The sequence below is a fragment of the Parasteatoda tepidariorum genome, chromosome 6 (genome assembly GCF_043381705.1).
Source record: "Parasteatoda tepidariorum isolate YZ-2023 chromosome 6, CAS_Ptep_4.0, whole genome shotgun sequence".
Classification (NCBI taxonomy): domain Eukaryota; kingdom Metazoa; phylum Arthropoda; class Arachnida; order Araneae; family Theridiidae; genus Parasteatoda; species Parasteatoda tepidariorum.
Window position 1 is genome coordinate 17361704 of NC_092209.1, and position 17188 is coordinate 17378891.

At 31.7% G+C, this 17188-nt stretch overlaps 1 protein-coding gene across 6 annotated transcripts; it reads right to left on the reverse strand.

Annotated features, from left to right (window-relative positions):
- Positions 1–1886: 1886 nt before the first annotated feature.
- LOC107453991 (zinc finger protein 208) lies at positions 1887–16862 on the reverse strand. Of its 6 annotated transcripts, none has more exons than XM_016071020.3 (4): positions 16452–16862; positions 15784–15869; positions 15202–15286; positions 1887–10638 (listed from the first exon to the last, which is right to left on the reverse strand). In XM_016071020.3, exon 4 carries the CDS (start codon positions 10314–10316, stop codon positions 4473–4475), a length of 5844 nt encoding a protein of 1947 aa, XP_015926506.2. In that variant the 5' UTR covers positions 10317–10638; positions 15202–15286; positions 15784–15869; positions 16452–16862; the 3' UTR covers positions 1887–4472. The 6 variants fall into 6 exon arrangements, with proteins under 6 accessions (XP_015926506.2, XP_015926504.2, XP_071038136.1 ...); XM_016071018.3 differs by having other exon boundaries at positions 1887–10948; XM_071182035.1 differs by having other exon boundaries at positions 16436–16566.
- Positions 16863–17188: the final 326 nt, after the last annotated feature.

Consider the following 17188-nt stretch of genomic DNA (forward strand, 5'->3'; position numbering starts at 1 on the left):
TTTTTGCAACCATGGAAGAACTCAGTGATAAAATGTTTCTAAGTGACACTAGAATTTATATAAAGATTATGCCTTGCCTTTATTTTTTTATTTAAGCAATTAGTAAAATCTATTTATCTCCAACACTTTAATACACACCCTCCATAAACATTGTCAATATTTTTTTTGAAGACTTTTTACTCCATCTTCCCCTCTCACTCTTCATATATCACACTTCACCATACTTCCTATTCACTCTTGTCACACTATAAAACATAAACTTGCAGTTCAGGAACAAGCACTATGTTAATGATTTAGCTATATTTTATTTTTAAGCTTCGTGTATTTCAATGACATTTGTGAGACTAAAAATTATTACATGCATACTTATTTTGATGATCTTAAGTGTTTTTGATTCAACCAAAATTTGTGACCCCATCCTCTTCTTTGTCACAATATATCACACTTCACTGTTACCCCCTACTCACTCTTGTCGCGCAATAAAAAATTATATTTGCAGTTCCGAAACAAGTACTAGGTTAAAGATTTTCATATTTTACTTTTAAACTTTCAATGAAATGGGAGCATTGCAATTGTTACACGTATACTTATTCTGCTGAAAAAAATTTTAATTGATTTTAACGAAAATGTTATGCTTTTTGTTATTTCTCCTTCTAGCTTGTCATAATTTCACTGATCCCCTCCAAGCTTGATATCACTTATGGTAAAAAAAAGTCTGTGTCATAGCGTTTATTCTCTTGACATTTTAATTTACTGCCATATACATATGAAACATTCTTCCACTCTTAAAACACTTGAAAGACATTCATTCAATAAAGTATGTGAAATTTAATGGTTGGTGTCGTGTAATGGACAGAAAATAATTGTAAATGTGATCAAAGGTCCTATAAACAACATCTGCAATTTGAAGACAATTTTCTTCATAAAAGTCCGCCCGCGGATTGTCACTTATTTGCTGCAATTGCGCCAGTATAGCCGGACAGTTGAAAAGATGTATGGGGTTAGTTCTATGTCTGGGCAATTTTTACAGAGGCAGTAAGTCCTTGTTCCATCACCATGAATCTTCATTCCCCTAAAGTGTCCTGTCCGGAGTCTTGTTAGTGTGCTGGTGAGAGTTCTATTGGTACTGATTTCAGGGATTTGGTGTACGATTTGGATTTTCCTATCATTGAATTTTGCCTTAGTCACTGAATTGATATCGCTGAGAGTGACATGAGTAACTTTGCTTATGAAATTTAATAATACTGATGAAGACAAGATCTTTTCCTAAAAAAATTCATTTTACTAAAATTTTTTCCTTTCACTAATTCGTGAATATAATAATTAGAAATTGGCACTAAAATTGTCAAATGCCAGATGAAAAAAACAAACAAATTTAATTAAAAAATGAAAAGTAGCTAAACATGTTAAGCTATGAAATTTTAAATACTATTTGCTTGAGTAGCCCAATTACAAAATCTTCTAAATACTTTTTAAATGAAGCATGAAAACACGGTGATAGCAAATTACGTTTACAAGAATTTTCTTTTGGGGTTCCCACAGGGTCAGGGAATAGAATGATTTTTGGAATAAAAGTGTAGGTATTATCTAAAAAGTGCAGGGTTCCATCATAAAGTACCCCACGATGGCAAATTTCCCCTAATACTTGATTGAAGAGTTCCCTTCTGGATTGGATTCAAAATTACAAGGCTACGGAGTTGAACATTAGTAGCTCTAAACCGAAAATTGGGTCGGCTTATCAACGATGGTTATTAAATCATCTCTAGCAGAGGGCCACATTTGTACCTTGACCTGCAGATTCTGCACTTCTAATGCATAGTTGGGGGGGAGGGGGGAAATAAGATAGAATGACATAATTAAGAGAAAATTAAATCAGAGAATTCATATATTGTATTAAATGACTTTATTCACATTTTGAAATACAAAAATAATAGATTTTGAAGTGATTCAATACTGATGCATCAGACTGACTTGCACAACAGATCTTTGGTATTATGTACAAAAAACATTTTGCATAGTTATCTTTACAATCAATTAATTATCAATCTAAAACTATTTTTTTTATTCGTACCATTAAGAACGTTTTGAAAACAATTTATAACCACAGGTCCATTTCGTTACAAATAAAATCGTTATGTAGTAAATGCAGTTGTAAACTACTAATGTCATCAAAACATGTATCATAACATTAGTAATACAAATTTAAAATCTTATGTTTACAAAATTGCAAATTTTGTAGTAGTAATAAAATTTAATTCAGTATAATTTTTTTTTAGTCTATCAAACGATTCAGTCAAAATTTATTCTTCCTAAGCTACAAGTATATGCATACAAATAAACATTGTAATTTGCACAAAATTAATAAATTTTTGATAAGTTAATTTTCAAAATCAATATTACTGGACCATATGTTAAAAAAACTTTTATCATAAATATTGTTTAAAAACTGATTAATTCAAAAGTATTTGAAAATACAACATACTTGAAATATATAAGTTCACATAAGGAAATGTAAACAACAATGGTGTAGTTAGTGCAAAAGCTCAATTTTTTATAGCGTAATTAACTACCAGCATAGATTAAAACTTTAAAATAATAATAAAAAAAAAATGACAGTAAAAAATGATTGAATACCAGTCAATTAAAATATAATTATTCGAATAAAAATATTAATATAAGTGTAAAAGTACATCAATCATCATGGGAGATATTCAAAGGAAAAAAAATAATAATAATAAAAAAAAAAAAGAATTACAGCAAGTTCAGAAAATTTGAAGTATTTTTAATATCATTTCTGAATTAATTAATAAAGAAATTATAAATATCAATCAAAAAATTAATAATTGAAAATACCATGTTTGTTAGAATACAAATAATCATTTATAATAGAGAATTTGTTGTTGAAGTAGTTACTGTTCTAAAAGCTAACCTGCAATATATGTGTTTTAGAAAAAACCTAAAACTATCAGAATAAAAGTATAGAATAAAAAACTGTTGAAATAAACTAATTATTAAAAAATTTTTTTTAAAAAAAAAGCAAATTTTAAGCTATGGTTTGTGTTACTATACCCAATAACTTGTACTTAAATATGTCTAGCACTGTAAATGAGTTGTTACAAACTTTACTGATTACTTTTGTACTTGAATAATCGTTCATTGACAATTAGTAGAATGGCTTCAATTTCCTTTTCTTAGTTTTATTTCATGGCAGTGAATCAACTTTAATATTGCATCTAATGACACATCCCACTTTTCAATAATTTTTTCGTTCTAACAGCAAAATTGGAAAATAATTTTCAGAAATACTTTTTCAAAAGATTTTTATTTATTTTAATTAAGCTTTTAAATAAAATTAGATTAGATTTAATATTTTGAAAAAATTATGAAATATCTATAACATTGGGGAAAAAAATATCACATTTATCAAAGAAATTTAGACAGATTATTAATTTTGATCTGATTATCAAATTATCTTAATGCAAAATTTTTAGATTATTTAGAAATTGAAACATGAAAAAATTTTCACACTAACATTCAATATTAAAATATGGGATTTAAAAATAAATAAATAAAGTTTAAAGAGATACATAGTAACATATTTTATGGCAGGCCTCAAACTAGTCTATACAAATAAATCTATTAACCCTCCGAGTGTTAGTCCTGAATTTATCTGAACTTTGTAGGCTTTCCTGGGTCAAAAAACCTGGTTTCTCCATGTTATTGTATGGGAGAATATTGAGTAGCAGCAAAATTTCTGCACACTTTTACCCATGGGCTTAACACTTGGAGGGTTAAATCAAATGAATACAAGAAATGATGATAAACAACACATAAATACAAATGATAAAAATATAAATAGGCTTAATCATAAATAAATTAGTGCAAGAAAATTGATACAATTAAAAACTAAACACTTATGTAAATCCATAATAACAAAAGACAAATATCATTTTAAATATTACAGCAGATTAAATTTAATTTAGCTTTCATCAAATTATTTTATAAAATATAATTTTTTAATAACAAAACTTTATGAATGGAATGTGAAAATAGACAAAGTTAAATACATAACACTACATCTTTTGTAAGGTCTTAAAACAATACAAACGTAATGAAAGTTTAGGTTTATCACTGTTATTTGCTTTAAACTCTTTTCAATAACTAGTTTGCATTACTGTGTAAAAAATAAATATATTTCTGCAATTATTAATAAAAATGAATGACTAGAAACATACATTTTAACTAAACTTGAGGATATTAAAATTAATATTTGTTTAAAAAAACAACTTGACTTCTCAGTAAATACCTACTTTGTTTAAATAAAGCTACTAGTTAATTTTTATGAAAAATGCAAACCAGTTAATTTATAAAGCACAATCATACACATAAAAACATTTAAATGTAATACAGATAATATTTACAACATATTCACTAGCAGTTAAAATTATAGATAAAAAGTGATAATTTTCACATTATAAATCAACTTTTATTTCCTCTGGTAATACGGAAAGACCATTAGGTAATTGTGATGAACCGATTGGGAGTTTAGACATGGGTATTTCTTTGTCAATAGTGAAGTCACTCAGAACGCTGAAATTGTCTTTAGATAATTCTTTAGAAGGAACTTTGTCAGGAAGAAAATTTTTATCTGATTTAGAAGGATTATCAACATCCTTTGTCAATAAAGTGGTCAACTCACCATTGTGACCAGTGTTAACATCTTTAGCAGGTTCATTTTTGCAACTTTTATCAGTCGTCTTTGTGTTCAAGTTTATGAATAAGTCTTTGGTATTTTTGCTATCGAGTGAGTTATTTGTGGCAGTTTGCACTGATGAATCAGAATTGCAAAAGTTTGCACTTGAATTGTTTTCTACGGTTTGGGATATATTAGGAGAGCTGTATGTGTTATCAGATGACTTAGTTGATATGCTATACATAGCTTTGTCATGATTCTTCAAGCCTTCCACTTTACTTATTTTCACAACGAGGCTGGGTTTCGCTTTGTAAGTGACATTTGAGGAACCGACGTCTTCATAATCAGATATGTTAATTTTAGTATACATTTTTTCATTTGAAGACGATTTTGTAATTTTTAACTTAGGAATCTTGAGCTTAGGAACCCATTTTTTACTATCCTTATCTTTTCTACTAAAAATATCAGATAAAACTACTACAGGCACTTTAGTTTTACTATCAAAACAGTTTGAGTCATTTGTCGAAGAATCACATGACAGCCTTCTTATTTTTCTCGGTTCAGAAATGTCCTCCTCAGCAGACCTCTTAGAGCTGGTTTCCTCTTCTTCTTCATCAGAATCGGGAAGATCATCGGCCATTTCTTCATCGTCAAACAAAATAATATCCTCACCGTTTTCACCTTTGGACCATATTTTAAATGATTCATACTTCATGAAGCATTGGGCAGGAAAGAGCTGATTGGGTTGGATGTGCATCTTGATGTGGGTCTGCAAGAACCCGCTTTGCATAGAGCTATAATCACAATAGGGGCACTTAAAGCCGTCTCGAAGCCAATGTCGCCTCATGTGACTCTGCACAGCGTCTCGACGTGCCTGGGAATAGGGACATCTATCACAGAGGTATATTAATTTCTTCTCTTCTAAGTCGGGAATATTGACATTTTCAGATAACGGATGTGCTGCATGCAAGATAGGAGAAGTCGTATTTTCAATTCCAGGAACTGGTGTAGCATTTTCTGAATCTGCCTTGGGGAGATGAAGTCGTTTGTGTTTGATCAAATTAGCTGCAAACCTCACAGAATAATCACAATGCTCGCACACAAATTTCCAGTTCCTGCCATGGAGACTGAAATGTCTATCATATCGATCTTGCTTGTAAAACACCGCAGGGCATTTTGGACAGGGAAATATTTTTAGGGGTGCTCTCTTAGCGGGAGGAGGCTTCTTAACTGGTGTTTTCTTGGGGTGAACAAGCATGTGAGTCGTAAGATTCGGAGCACGATTCACAGCATAATCGCACTGTGAACACTTGAACTGCCCATCACTTCCGTGGAGTGATACATGGTAAACTAAAGTAGCACTTTTAATGAAGACGGCTGGGCATAGTACACACCTGTGCAGATTACTCACAGCATGACCCGTTTTCTTCAGAGCAGTATTCAATTCTGATACCTCAAGAAGAAGCATTTGATCGATTTTCTTTACAATTGAAATATTAACAGAATCGTTAGCAGGTGTACAATCTGGGGCAGGATTTTGTGAGGAATTTCTGCTAGCAACGTACTCTGCGGAATGGACAGTCATGTGTTTTAACAAATGAGGTTTATGCTTTGCTCTATAATCACATTGCGTACACGGGAAAGGAAATGAAGCACCGTGGAACTTCATATGGATATCTAAATCATTTGAACTCTTGAATTGAGCAGGGCACTTCATACAGAAATAGCTGAAAATCTTCTTCTTTATAACTACGCCGTCTTCTTCAACAACATCTGAAGGTCTTTTACGAGTTGTCTCGTATTCCATTCCATGTTCTTCAATGATAGTTAATTTTTCTGATATTTTTTGATGTATCTTTAGATGATTTGTAAGACCGCCTTGATTCAGACATTGATAATCACAGTAAGAGCAAGCAAACTTACCATTATTGACTATCACACCATGCATCTTTTGATGAACCCTAACATTTGCCTTCTTTTTATTCATCATAGGGCAATAACCACATTTAAACATTTTTACAATTAAGTCACCACGTTTCACGTAAACGACGGACATTTTATCATAACCTTCGTCCTCATCTTCCAACCTAGTCTTCTCAGGGGTAGGTTTTGACTGCCTCTGACGAGGACTAGAATTTTCGGATTCATTGCCAGGTTCATGAACTTTCATATGTTGAGTTAATAAATGTTGCATAGTTGCCCAGTAAGAACAAACAGTGCATTTAAATGGAGCAGTGGGATTAGGTCTGTGAAATTGTTTGTGGTATAAATATTGCGTTTTATTGTCAGTTTTATAAGGGCAACCCTCACATACATGACGCTTTGTCTTTTGAGGAGAGCTAGATTCTGAAGTACTATATTGATTGAGAGTATCAAACGATATAGCTATGGAATCATCAGCTGAATCATTTGCTTGAGATGAATAAAAGTCATATACGTCACTTACATCATTATCCAGAGATAGATTTTCAGTTTCACAGCTATTTGAATTTGAATATTCGGGACTTTCATCAAAAGCGTTATTGCCTGTCGCTGTGCCATCATGAAGTTTCAAATGTCTTACCAGTGTTTTCTTGAATTTCACGTAATAAGGACAGTAATCACACTTGAAAACTGCACCCTCCCTAGGTCTATGTTGTTTCATATGGAATTTCATGTAGAACTCTTTATCACATCTATAAGGACATACTTTGCACTCAAAAAATTGTCTTTGATTATTTTGGTTCCTTTCCTGATTAGGTTTAAAAGCTTCTTTAATGTTGGAGCCTGTGCCAGCAAGTCGCAAGGAATGACCCTCTTGGACATAATTAATTCTATCTTCCACTTCATTCATATAACCATTGTGAGAATCTTTAACATGCCTCACAATGACGTGCCTCCAATTGGAAGATATTCCACACGCACGACATCGGAATGGTTTTATACCAGCGTGGAGAGACAAATGACTCACCACAACTCTTTTTGTTGCATGTTTGAAGTCACAATGTTTACAAGTAAACATTTTTGAATCTGTTGATTTTGAGGGAGGAGTTCCTAGCATGCTGTATTGATTGCCGTAAAGATATTCTGCTGCAGAACCCAGAACTTCAGACTGATCTGGTATATTTATATCAGGAGTAACAACAATATTTTCTGGTGCATCTTCAAAGCTAGAACTTAGATTTCTCGTTTCCTCCAAGTTAGAATTAACATTTCTCGAATCTTCAAAGTTAGACCCGATGTTCCTGAAATCATAGGTGCAACTTTTGGGAGGAGACGGTTCCATATAAGAAGTCCTAGACATGTTTCGCGTTGCTTCAGGCTCTGGCAGAGTGCTAGGCTCAGAGAATTTTGGGACAACAGCTCTAGCTGATGTTGGCTGATAATTAATATCAACAAGGTATTTCTCATATTTTTCATAATTTCTTCTGCCACTTTCATCTGTTAAAAGCACACAAGCTTTATTGTTGAATTTATCACGACATCCTTTCAAGCGAATGTGTTTAGTAATATCCCATTCCCAATTGGAACTGTGATTGCAAACTGAACACATGAAAGGCCGGCGATTAAAATGTTGCACGATATGAACATGGAACCTTGATGCAGTGGTGGTGCCAAAATCACAAAATGGACATTGATATTTACGCTTAGTGTTTGGAGCTTCTCCTGGGACAGATTGCTCACTCATTTGCTGCAAAGGTGACTTGTAAGATCCCAAGTCCATACCAGCATTAGCTTCTTCAGACTCAACATCAATAACAGGATCTAGGTTCGAGTCATTAACAGAAAAGTTTTCAAAATCATAAGGGTCATACAAATCTGAACTGGTACACTGACTCGAAAATGAATCCTTAGTTGTCAAATCCAAAGGACTCTCTTCTGCCGATCTGCGCAGAGGTGTTGACGATGCAATTTGAGTTATTTCAATTTCTGGGCCAAGATCTTGCCAACTTTTAACATTATCTTGTTCAGAAGAATTTTTAAATTTAGACACATTATACTTTTTGTTCGCAGAAGGGACTTTAATGCCATGATATTTCATAAGGTGACGATTAAGATCACCTTTCCATTTGCAATGATATTTACATTTATGACAATGAAAAGGCTTTTCTTGGGAATGTACACGCATATGCCTTTGTAACTCTGATAGCCATCTTGTTTTATAACCACAAACATTGCATGTGGGTACAGACTTACTTGGTTTAGCAACTGTTATAGTTACAGAATCAGTAGTTTGAGGTTTATCATTATAGCTTGATACTCTCAAGTGTCTCGACATATTAGTTGATGAAGCAAAAGCCTTAGATTTAAATAAATATTTATTGACAGATGAATTGGGAACTGAAGAAGGCACCGGTGGATTTAGTGGCTTATTTAACAATGTTGATAGCATAGAATTTTGATTTGTTTGCATGGGAGGCTTATTGGTGACATTTTGTTTCAGAACTTGTTGATAAATAGGCAATACAGCTTCGGCAGTAGGCTCTTTAATGGCTGGCCTTCTGCGATTAGGCTTCATTAAGTCATAAGCAGCAGCAAAGCTGCCAGCTTGCGAGTTTTCTTGATGAACACGACGCAAATGCTTAGACAACCAAGCGAGATGCTCGAAACGCATACCACATAAAGGACATGGGTGTTTCTTTTGATGACGATGAGTCTCTTCGTGCTTTTTCAACTCAAAAGGCCATGTTGCTTTGTAATCGCAGCTTTTACACTTTAAAGATTTTTGATAAACTTTATCATTTTTATAGGAAGTTCCAGTTTCTCCTGATTCCGAAAAGTCGTACGATTCATTGTTTTCATTCATTGCCATATAATCATCATCGTCCTCATCCATTCCAACGACATCAACATCTTCCCACTCAACTGAATCATTTGGTGCATTTTCATCTTCGTATTCCTCTTCTTCGACCCCATTAGCATTGTGGTGATGAGTGATATGTGACTTAAAAGATTGGCGAGTTGAGGTAGTAAAGTTACATTCAGTACAACGAAAGGCACCTTGTGCGCCCTCTTCGTGATTCTTCATATGCCTGTCCATATTCCACTTATAGGCAGTTTTGAAAAAACAAAATTCGCACTGCATTTTGGGCAAACTGTGATATTTTATATGCTTGGTGTATCGACCTTTTTCATTAGTAACGTAACCACATTGAAGGCATCTATAGAATCTCTTTTTCAAATGAGCTGTTTTTTCGTGGTGCAACAGAAAAGCTTTATTGCGTGTTCTATAATCACAGGCAGAACAGTTAAAAAATACTTGAGTTTTTTTCTGAAGGGGTTTTTTAGAAGAAGAATTGTGACTGTTTGCTACTGTGATATTTTGAGACGGTAAACCAAGGTTAAACATATCTGGTTTAGATTTTTTGGTGGCCTCCAAATGTTTTTTGTAGTCTGGGTCCTTTTCGAGTAATTGGCGATGAACAAGATTGCAATGTCTATGCAACTTTTGTACGTGTTTGGATGCATAAATGCAATATTTACATTCAAAGATATTTATTTTTTCCCCATGAACATTACGGAGGTGATGCAAATATTCCCTGGGGTTACCAGTCAATAAACCACATTGATCACAACTATAGCTTCGTTTTACTTTAAGAGGACCTAAATTGCAGACAGGTGAGCTAGAGACCACATCATTCATAGCCAGACTACCAGTAGATGTTTCTTCACTGTGCCCATTTGCAATTGGCTCTTCTAAAGAAGTGTCCAGAAGGCCATTTGCTGGAAGAGAAAATGTAACAGACTCTGTCTCTTCTTCAGTTTTGATATCATATATATCAATGATATTGTTATCTGGCTCTAGTTTATTAACAACTTCTTCTTCTTCTGTAGCTACTACAGCAGAGTCTTTATTAATATCTCCACTCAGCCTTTGTTTCTCCTTGGCATATTTATCTTCATATTTATCGAGATGAAGATGCTCGGGATGCCTCGACTCCTTATGTTGAGCTAGCTCGGTGGTGCTGTTGGCAAAAAAACCACAAATTTCACAATTTGTTATTTTAGTAAGCCCATGTAAATCTCGCTTATGCCTATACCAATTGGCAGCATAACGAGTTATAAAAGGGCAAAGAGGACATTTGAATGCTTTTTCTGAGTGAATTAAAACAACATGCCTAGCTAACATGCGACGGTTGCCAGCAACATAATGACAGGAGGTACATGGATATCTTCCTATACCAGGCATAGTGAAGAAAACAGCATGCTCATCACACAAATATCATTAGATGAGAGATCAATTTATGATAATTCACAGAAAACATGCAGAAAATTCTGTAAAACCAAGGAGAAAATATTTAATAAAACTAAATGGGTTAACATGTAATCAATCCATGCATTTCTAAACACAACCATTTGTTTTACACTAAAGGCGTTAACTACTGCAATGTAGTTAATGTTTTAAAAATTTAAATTAATAACGAAGATTTTGAAAAATAATAAGACAAATAAATGGACAATGAGCAAAAGATAATTAGAAAGAGTGGGGTATACTAAAATATTTGTCTCATATTCAGAAAATAATAATAAACGCAATTTTTAATATTCAGGAATTTTGGACAAATTTGTTTTAGTTTTTACCAGCTAGAAAAGTTTTCAATTTTTTTGATGCAAATTAATTTTATACCAAATCCTAGCTTGCAGTCCAAACATTATAATCATTATTATCCTAAATCCTAACATTTTATTTCTTGGTAGTTTTTTTAGTTACTTAATCTAAAAATAATCTTAAAAACATCATTTCTACATATGTAATGATAATTTTATATTAATTGAGCACCTTGTTGTAGAAAGAACAAAATCAAGTTCATTGTTTTAGAGGTTGTCCTTGTATCAAAACATTAAATTTAAAACTTAATGAGTCATATTTCCTGAATTACTAAAATTATCAATGCAGTCTCAAAAATATTGTCATGCGTCCACACAGTAGCAAGTGTATAAATCAAATCAAGGGTAAAATTTTCCAGCTAGAAGAAATATGCTTTGCCATTGATTTTCATATGAAATCACTTATTCCTGATGATAGAATGATGAATAGTGACAAGTACAAAAAAAATAATGACCGAAAGAATAAAGCCTGAATTAAGCATCAGGTTTCCATCCAAAAATGAAATATTTTTAACAAGTTTTGGCATTTTGTCATAGTTCTAAGCAATGATGGAATACCTTATCAAAAACAAAGTAACCTGTGATTTTATCAATTTTAATCCCACAGAGAATCTTCGGGCTATTTGAAAGCAAAAATAAATATAGTACACCCTAAATAGATAGAACAGCTTAAAGTAGCCTTATTTGTCCATTGATTCAAGTGCGGTATAGACAAATTAACAATTATTAAAAATAAAATAAAATTAAAAAAAAGTCTATCATAAAACAAGTAAAATTGGTCCTGGAATCAAAGGAAGGGCTTATTAAAAGAATGAAATACTCAATTGTTACTTTTCAAAACACATATTTGAAAATACACTCACTACTGCAATATGTCGCTTTAGTTGTTTTTTATTTCCAAAAATATTTTTTTAAAGAAAAGAAAAAAAAATAACTATTTAACACAAATATGATATAAGGAAATACCCTAATATCTGTTATTAAAAAATTTAAATGAATTATCTTTTTTCTAGTTTCAAGAAAAATTTAAGCTTCTTTCCCATCCACTTGTTATGTGAAAACGTTATGTATGTTATGGAATATATGCACAGGAATATGTTTTACAAGCTCATTTATTTAAAAATAAAAAAAAATTATAAAATATTTTATGTACCCTTTGCTTTTTGCACTATTAAAAATATCAACGACAATCTATTTAAATATTTTTTCTAACAAAGATTTATGTAAAACAATCAAGTCACTCTAATTGGTGATTCTGGTCATTTACATAATGATGTAAAATTGAATTTCTTATAAGCAATGTATTATTCTTTTAGTTAAGTTGCTTCAATTGTTCACAGTTTCTTTTTTTTCTTTTTATATTTCAAAATCATTGATGAATTAGTGATGGAATCAAAGGTAGGGGATTTTAGACAGTCAATTGTATTTCATCATTGCCTTAACGTTAGAAAAATGTATAGTTCAATACATCAGGTATAAGAGTGAGAAAAGAACAGAAAGCCTGAAACCTAGCAAATCAACTTGTGCAAAACAAATAAAAAAGCGTGTTAAACTATTTTGCACAAAAAGAACATTTAAATTATTTGCATGCTAATTTAAAGTTTTTTTTATTTACTATGTGTGTATATTGAGAGTCCAACAAACTATAAAGCTTCATCGATAAATCATGATTAAAAATAAAATAATAATAAAATTTAGAAATTTAATTTCTTCTAAAATTCAGAAGTTCTGAAGAATTTCATGTCTGATATATATCAAATTACATGTAGGCAGGGCCGGATTAACCTATAGGCACACTAGGCATGTGCCTAGGGCCTACGAAAGGTATAATCCGGCTCTGCATGTAGGTTAATTCTAAATTAGAAGTGTTAATCACAAATTAAAGTGTCTTATTATCAACCAATAGCTCAAAGAGCAACTTACTATTTAGTTGTTTAATAATATCACCCAAAGCTTAAATTTGTGGTGACCCAGCTGCTATTATTAGTTTTTTCATTTCTTGTTTTGGTCTGTAGTTTTGTATAAAAAAGCATATTTCATAAAAATTGTGAACATTACACATTCTTCAACATTATAATTTAAATATTTAAATTTACTTCATAAACTTCCTTAAATAAAATAGAGGTATGTAAATGGAATAGTGAAAATGTATATGAACTAGTGATATCTTTTTAATACTTGTTCTTTTGACAATCTTATTTTAAGTCCTGCAACACTTGCAAAACCTATCATTAAATATTGCAAAAAGGCAAATTTTTCTTCCAAAAATGTTCCAATGTGTTAGCAGTTTAATTTAGTTTCTCTGTACTTAATGCAGCAGAGTTGTACATGAGAGTGCAATAATATTACCGAACCCAATTCATAATACATGGGAAAAATTGACACAGTAAAGAAAAAATCTAATTTTTGAAAAGGGAAAATTAAGCACTTTTTAAAAACACCCAATGAAAAAGCACCTTTAAGGGCTTTACCATACCATATTTATCAACAAGACCAGTAACAAAAAGATATAACTAGATATAAATATATTTTCATAGGTCTGTTTATATGTGTTATATATAGGACTGTTTAATGAATTAAAGTGAAAAATTACAATGGGAAGACAGTGTAATGTTCACAATTATGATAAAATGAGATATTTTCTGACAAAACACAAACCAAAACAGCATATGATAGGTTCTTTAAATTGGTAACTAGTAAAGAGGGCCATTGCAAATAGTTCTATAATGGATCCAGATAGGGTTATAGGGTCAAAATATTACTTGGGTTTACTAAAAATGTTACATGGTGCAACTGTGACAGAAAGAAAATACCATTTTCAAAACTTAATAAAGAAAATAGAAGAGTGTTTCTTACATTAAAAAGGGATATGAGACCCTTAAAGACTTAAAAATATATGGAGGATATTTCCATATTGTGATCGGTCACGCCAACTACAATCGCCAAAAGGATTTCAAAACTTGCAAATACTTTTAACAAAAAGATGTAGAGGTTTACCCGTGGATGGATAAGAGTTATACCTTTTGGTCTCTTTCTGCGATAATTTTTTTAGTTTCTTGTGGGCGATTGCCTGGAAATTTACTGAGTTAGCAATTATTTTGCCACATATCACAATATGGAAATCTTACATATTCTGAAATAACTGCGGGGGGATTTCCGTATTGTGATCTGTAGCAAAATAATCGCCAAATCTTGGCAACTTCAGGGTAGCGGCCCGCAAGAAACTAAAAAAAAAAATCACTGAAAGGGACCAACTCGAAATGTATAACTCATAGACACCCCTGGGCTAACATCTACATGTTTTTTTTAAAATTTGTCAGTTTAAAATCTATTTGGCGATTGTGGTTGGCGCTGCAGATCATGATATGGAAACATCCCCATAACCGCATATAATTTTCAATTAGCTAGTGTTTGCTTTAGTACAAGTTTAAACAATTCTAACAAAATTGTAAATGCATTCCCTGATATTGTAATGAAGATGTAATTAAATCATTTCTTGAATCTTAAATGCAAGCGAGAAAAATTGGCAAAATCAAGGGGGTGTCACATAATTGTAATCATCGATATATAAACTGGATATGTTTTATATCAATTTAAGAAAACAATATTAAAAAATTTGAGTATATTACAAATATGAATGCGATTTAATATAAAAGTGAAACACAACAGTTTCTCAGCCAATGTAAACAACCAACTTAAACTGTAAAATATGTACGAGTTTTAAATTGTGTTTAAAAGCATGGATTTATTTACATAAGAATGGTTACTATGTATTAAGTGATTATTAAAAACATGCTAGTTACAAACAGATCATGCACATAATTGTAAACAACATGCAACAGTTCATGCAATAAGTTAATCATGCAAAATTAAAATATTTAGATGACATAACTAATTGATGAAACAAAACTACAACTCACCAAAATAATCAGTTACTTTCAATAATTTACAATGTTTGGCAAGTGACTTCAAGATCATGATGAATTTAATTAGTATGCAAACATTCTAAAAGAATAATTAAACATAATTAGGCTGATATATAAAAGTAAACTATTTTAAATACTAATATTACAGAATCATAACCAAAAATGCCAAATATCTAATACCAAATTAAATATACAACTAACACTGTGTAAACACTTTAATAAATGTAAACAATATAATGAAAAATAAATACACAAGGTTCATTTTCATGTAAGCGTTCTAACATAATAATTAAGCACAGTATTCTAAAATAATAATCATGCAGAGACGCTAAATAATTTTTAAATTAATAAGTAACAGTCACTATTAAAAGTGAGAAATAATTAATACAAACACTTGAGCTGTGGTCATTGTTTACAATTTTAGAGAGAATGTAAACAATGAAATAAAAAGTAAATATACCAATAAAGTAAATATATAAAAAATAAATTATTAATGGCAGCCTAAAATGAAGATATTAATAAGACAGGTAACATAATATTCAATATAATTTAAATAATAATATTTAAAATATTTACCTTTAAAAAGCAGGGTTCATAAAATTAGAACAGTTGTCAAATACAAATTACGAAGTAAACATTCAAACTCGAAGCATGGAACAATCCTAAAATAAATATATTATGAATAAAAAGATAAAATTATATAATTTAAATTGATAGAAACACTTTTATGTTTGAACAGTATTATATTATTATTATTTGAATTCGAACACTAAGTGGCTCGGCATAAAAAAAAACCCAGTAGTAATAGATGTAAATACAAATGATTGTTTTGTTTTAATTAGAATAGATAAAATAACACTAATTTGAAGAATCATCACTTAGGGAAAGTTTCATTGATAAAAAATGATCGATACAATAAAACAAATTAAAGAGCAATTTACATATTGTTTTCAGCAATTGGAATTGTATTAATGAAACTAATTGTTGATTGAAATGTTCGTTTTTGTACGTCTAAGTATGAAATAATCCTTGGTCCAGGAAAGCACAAGAGGGTTGAAGAACTGTCGATTAGCAATTCTATGGAATGAAAAACGTCATGGTATTTAGAGCATGTTGAGCAACTTGTTTTCCTGTGGTTCAAAACAGCTGTTCGAATGTAACAACAACAAAAATAGAGAAGAGCAATAATCAATTTGACCAGTACTTAAGTAATCAACAAATAAATTACCGCTAATTGATCTTACCGCTTCGATTACTTCACAGGGAATCCGCGTACACCAGCGTCTTCAGCGATATCCGGACAACTGCTGGAAAAACACGACTCATTCCAACCATCCACCTATCTGTGAGAAGAGAAGTATCACGTGACCCGTATTACTAGTGCAGCATTCAGAATTTCTACCCCGAATATCGTCTGTTCCTTGTTGGTTCTTGTAGAACTTTGGAATGAATTACGATAAGCCGTACAATCTGTACCTACTTCGTTGATGAAGGTCTTTTGCGAGCAAAAGTCCGTGAGAAAATGGCAAAACTTCTATCGTCTGAGTTGCGTGGTAGAGGTTTGAATCACCAAATGTGTGGATGGCGTTTCCTTCCACCTGCGAAGCGCAATGGCTGGCTTCTCGTGCTCATCGATTCTATGCGGGGGGAAAACTGTTTTCCTTCATAGCTTGCTGATTTGCTTCTACTTAGTTGAGGTTTATGGCGGTCGCCAACAAAATGAGTTCTTGCAATTTGCTCTCGTCATACGTCTGGAACTTCTTTGTTCAATTTGGGCTTGGTCGGCTTAGCAGATAAGATAATTTTAAGGCGAACTGAATATTCTTTTATAAGAAAGCAAAAATTCTTGAAAAACCTCATGGCATTTGCATAATTTCATTAGGTTTCGGCAATTAAAGTGAAACCCTGAGGTTAATTAATTTCTCTAAATGTTTCTATGCTTCTTGAATTAATAATCAATCTAAAACAAACAGTTTTTTTT

Excerpts from the sequence above, each read along its gene's own strand:
- LOC107453991 (XM_016071018.3), bottom strand. The coding sequence starts at position 10,862 with ATGCCTGGTATAGGAAGATATCCATGTACCTCCTGTCATTATGTTGCT.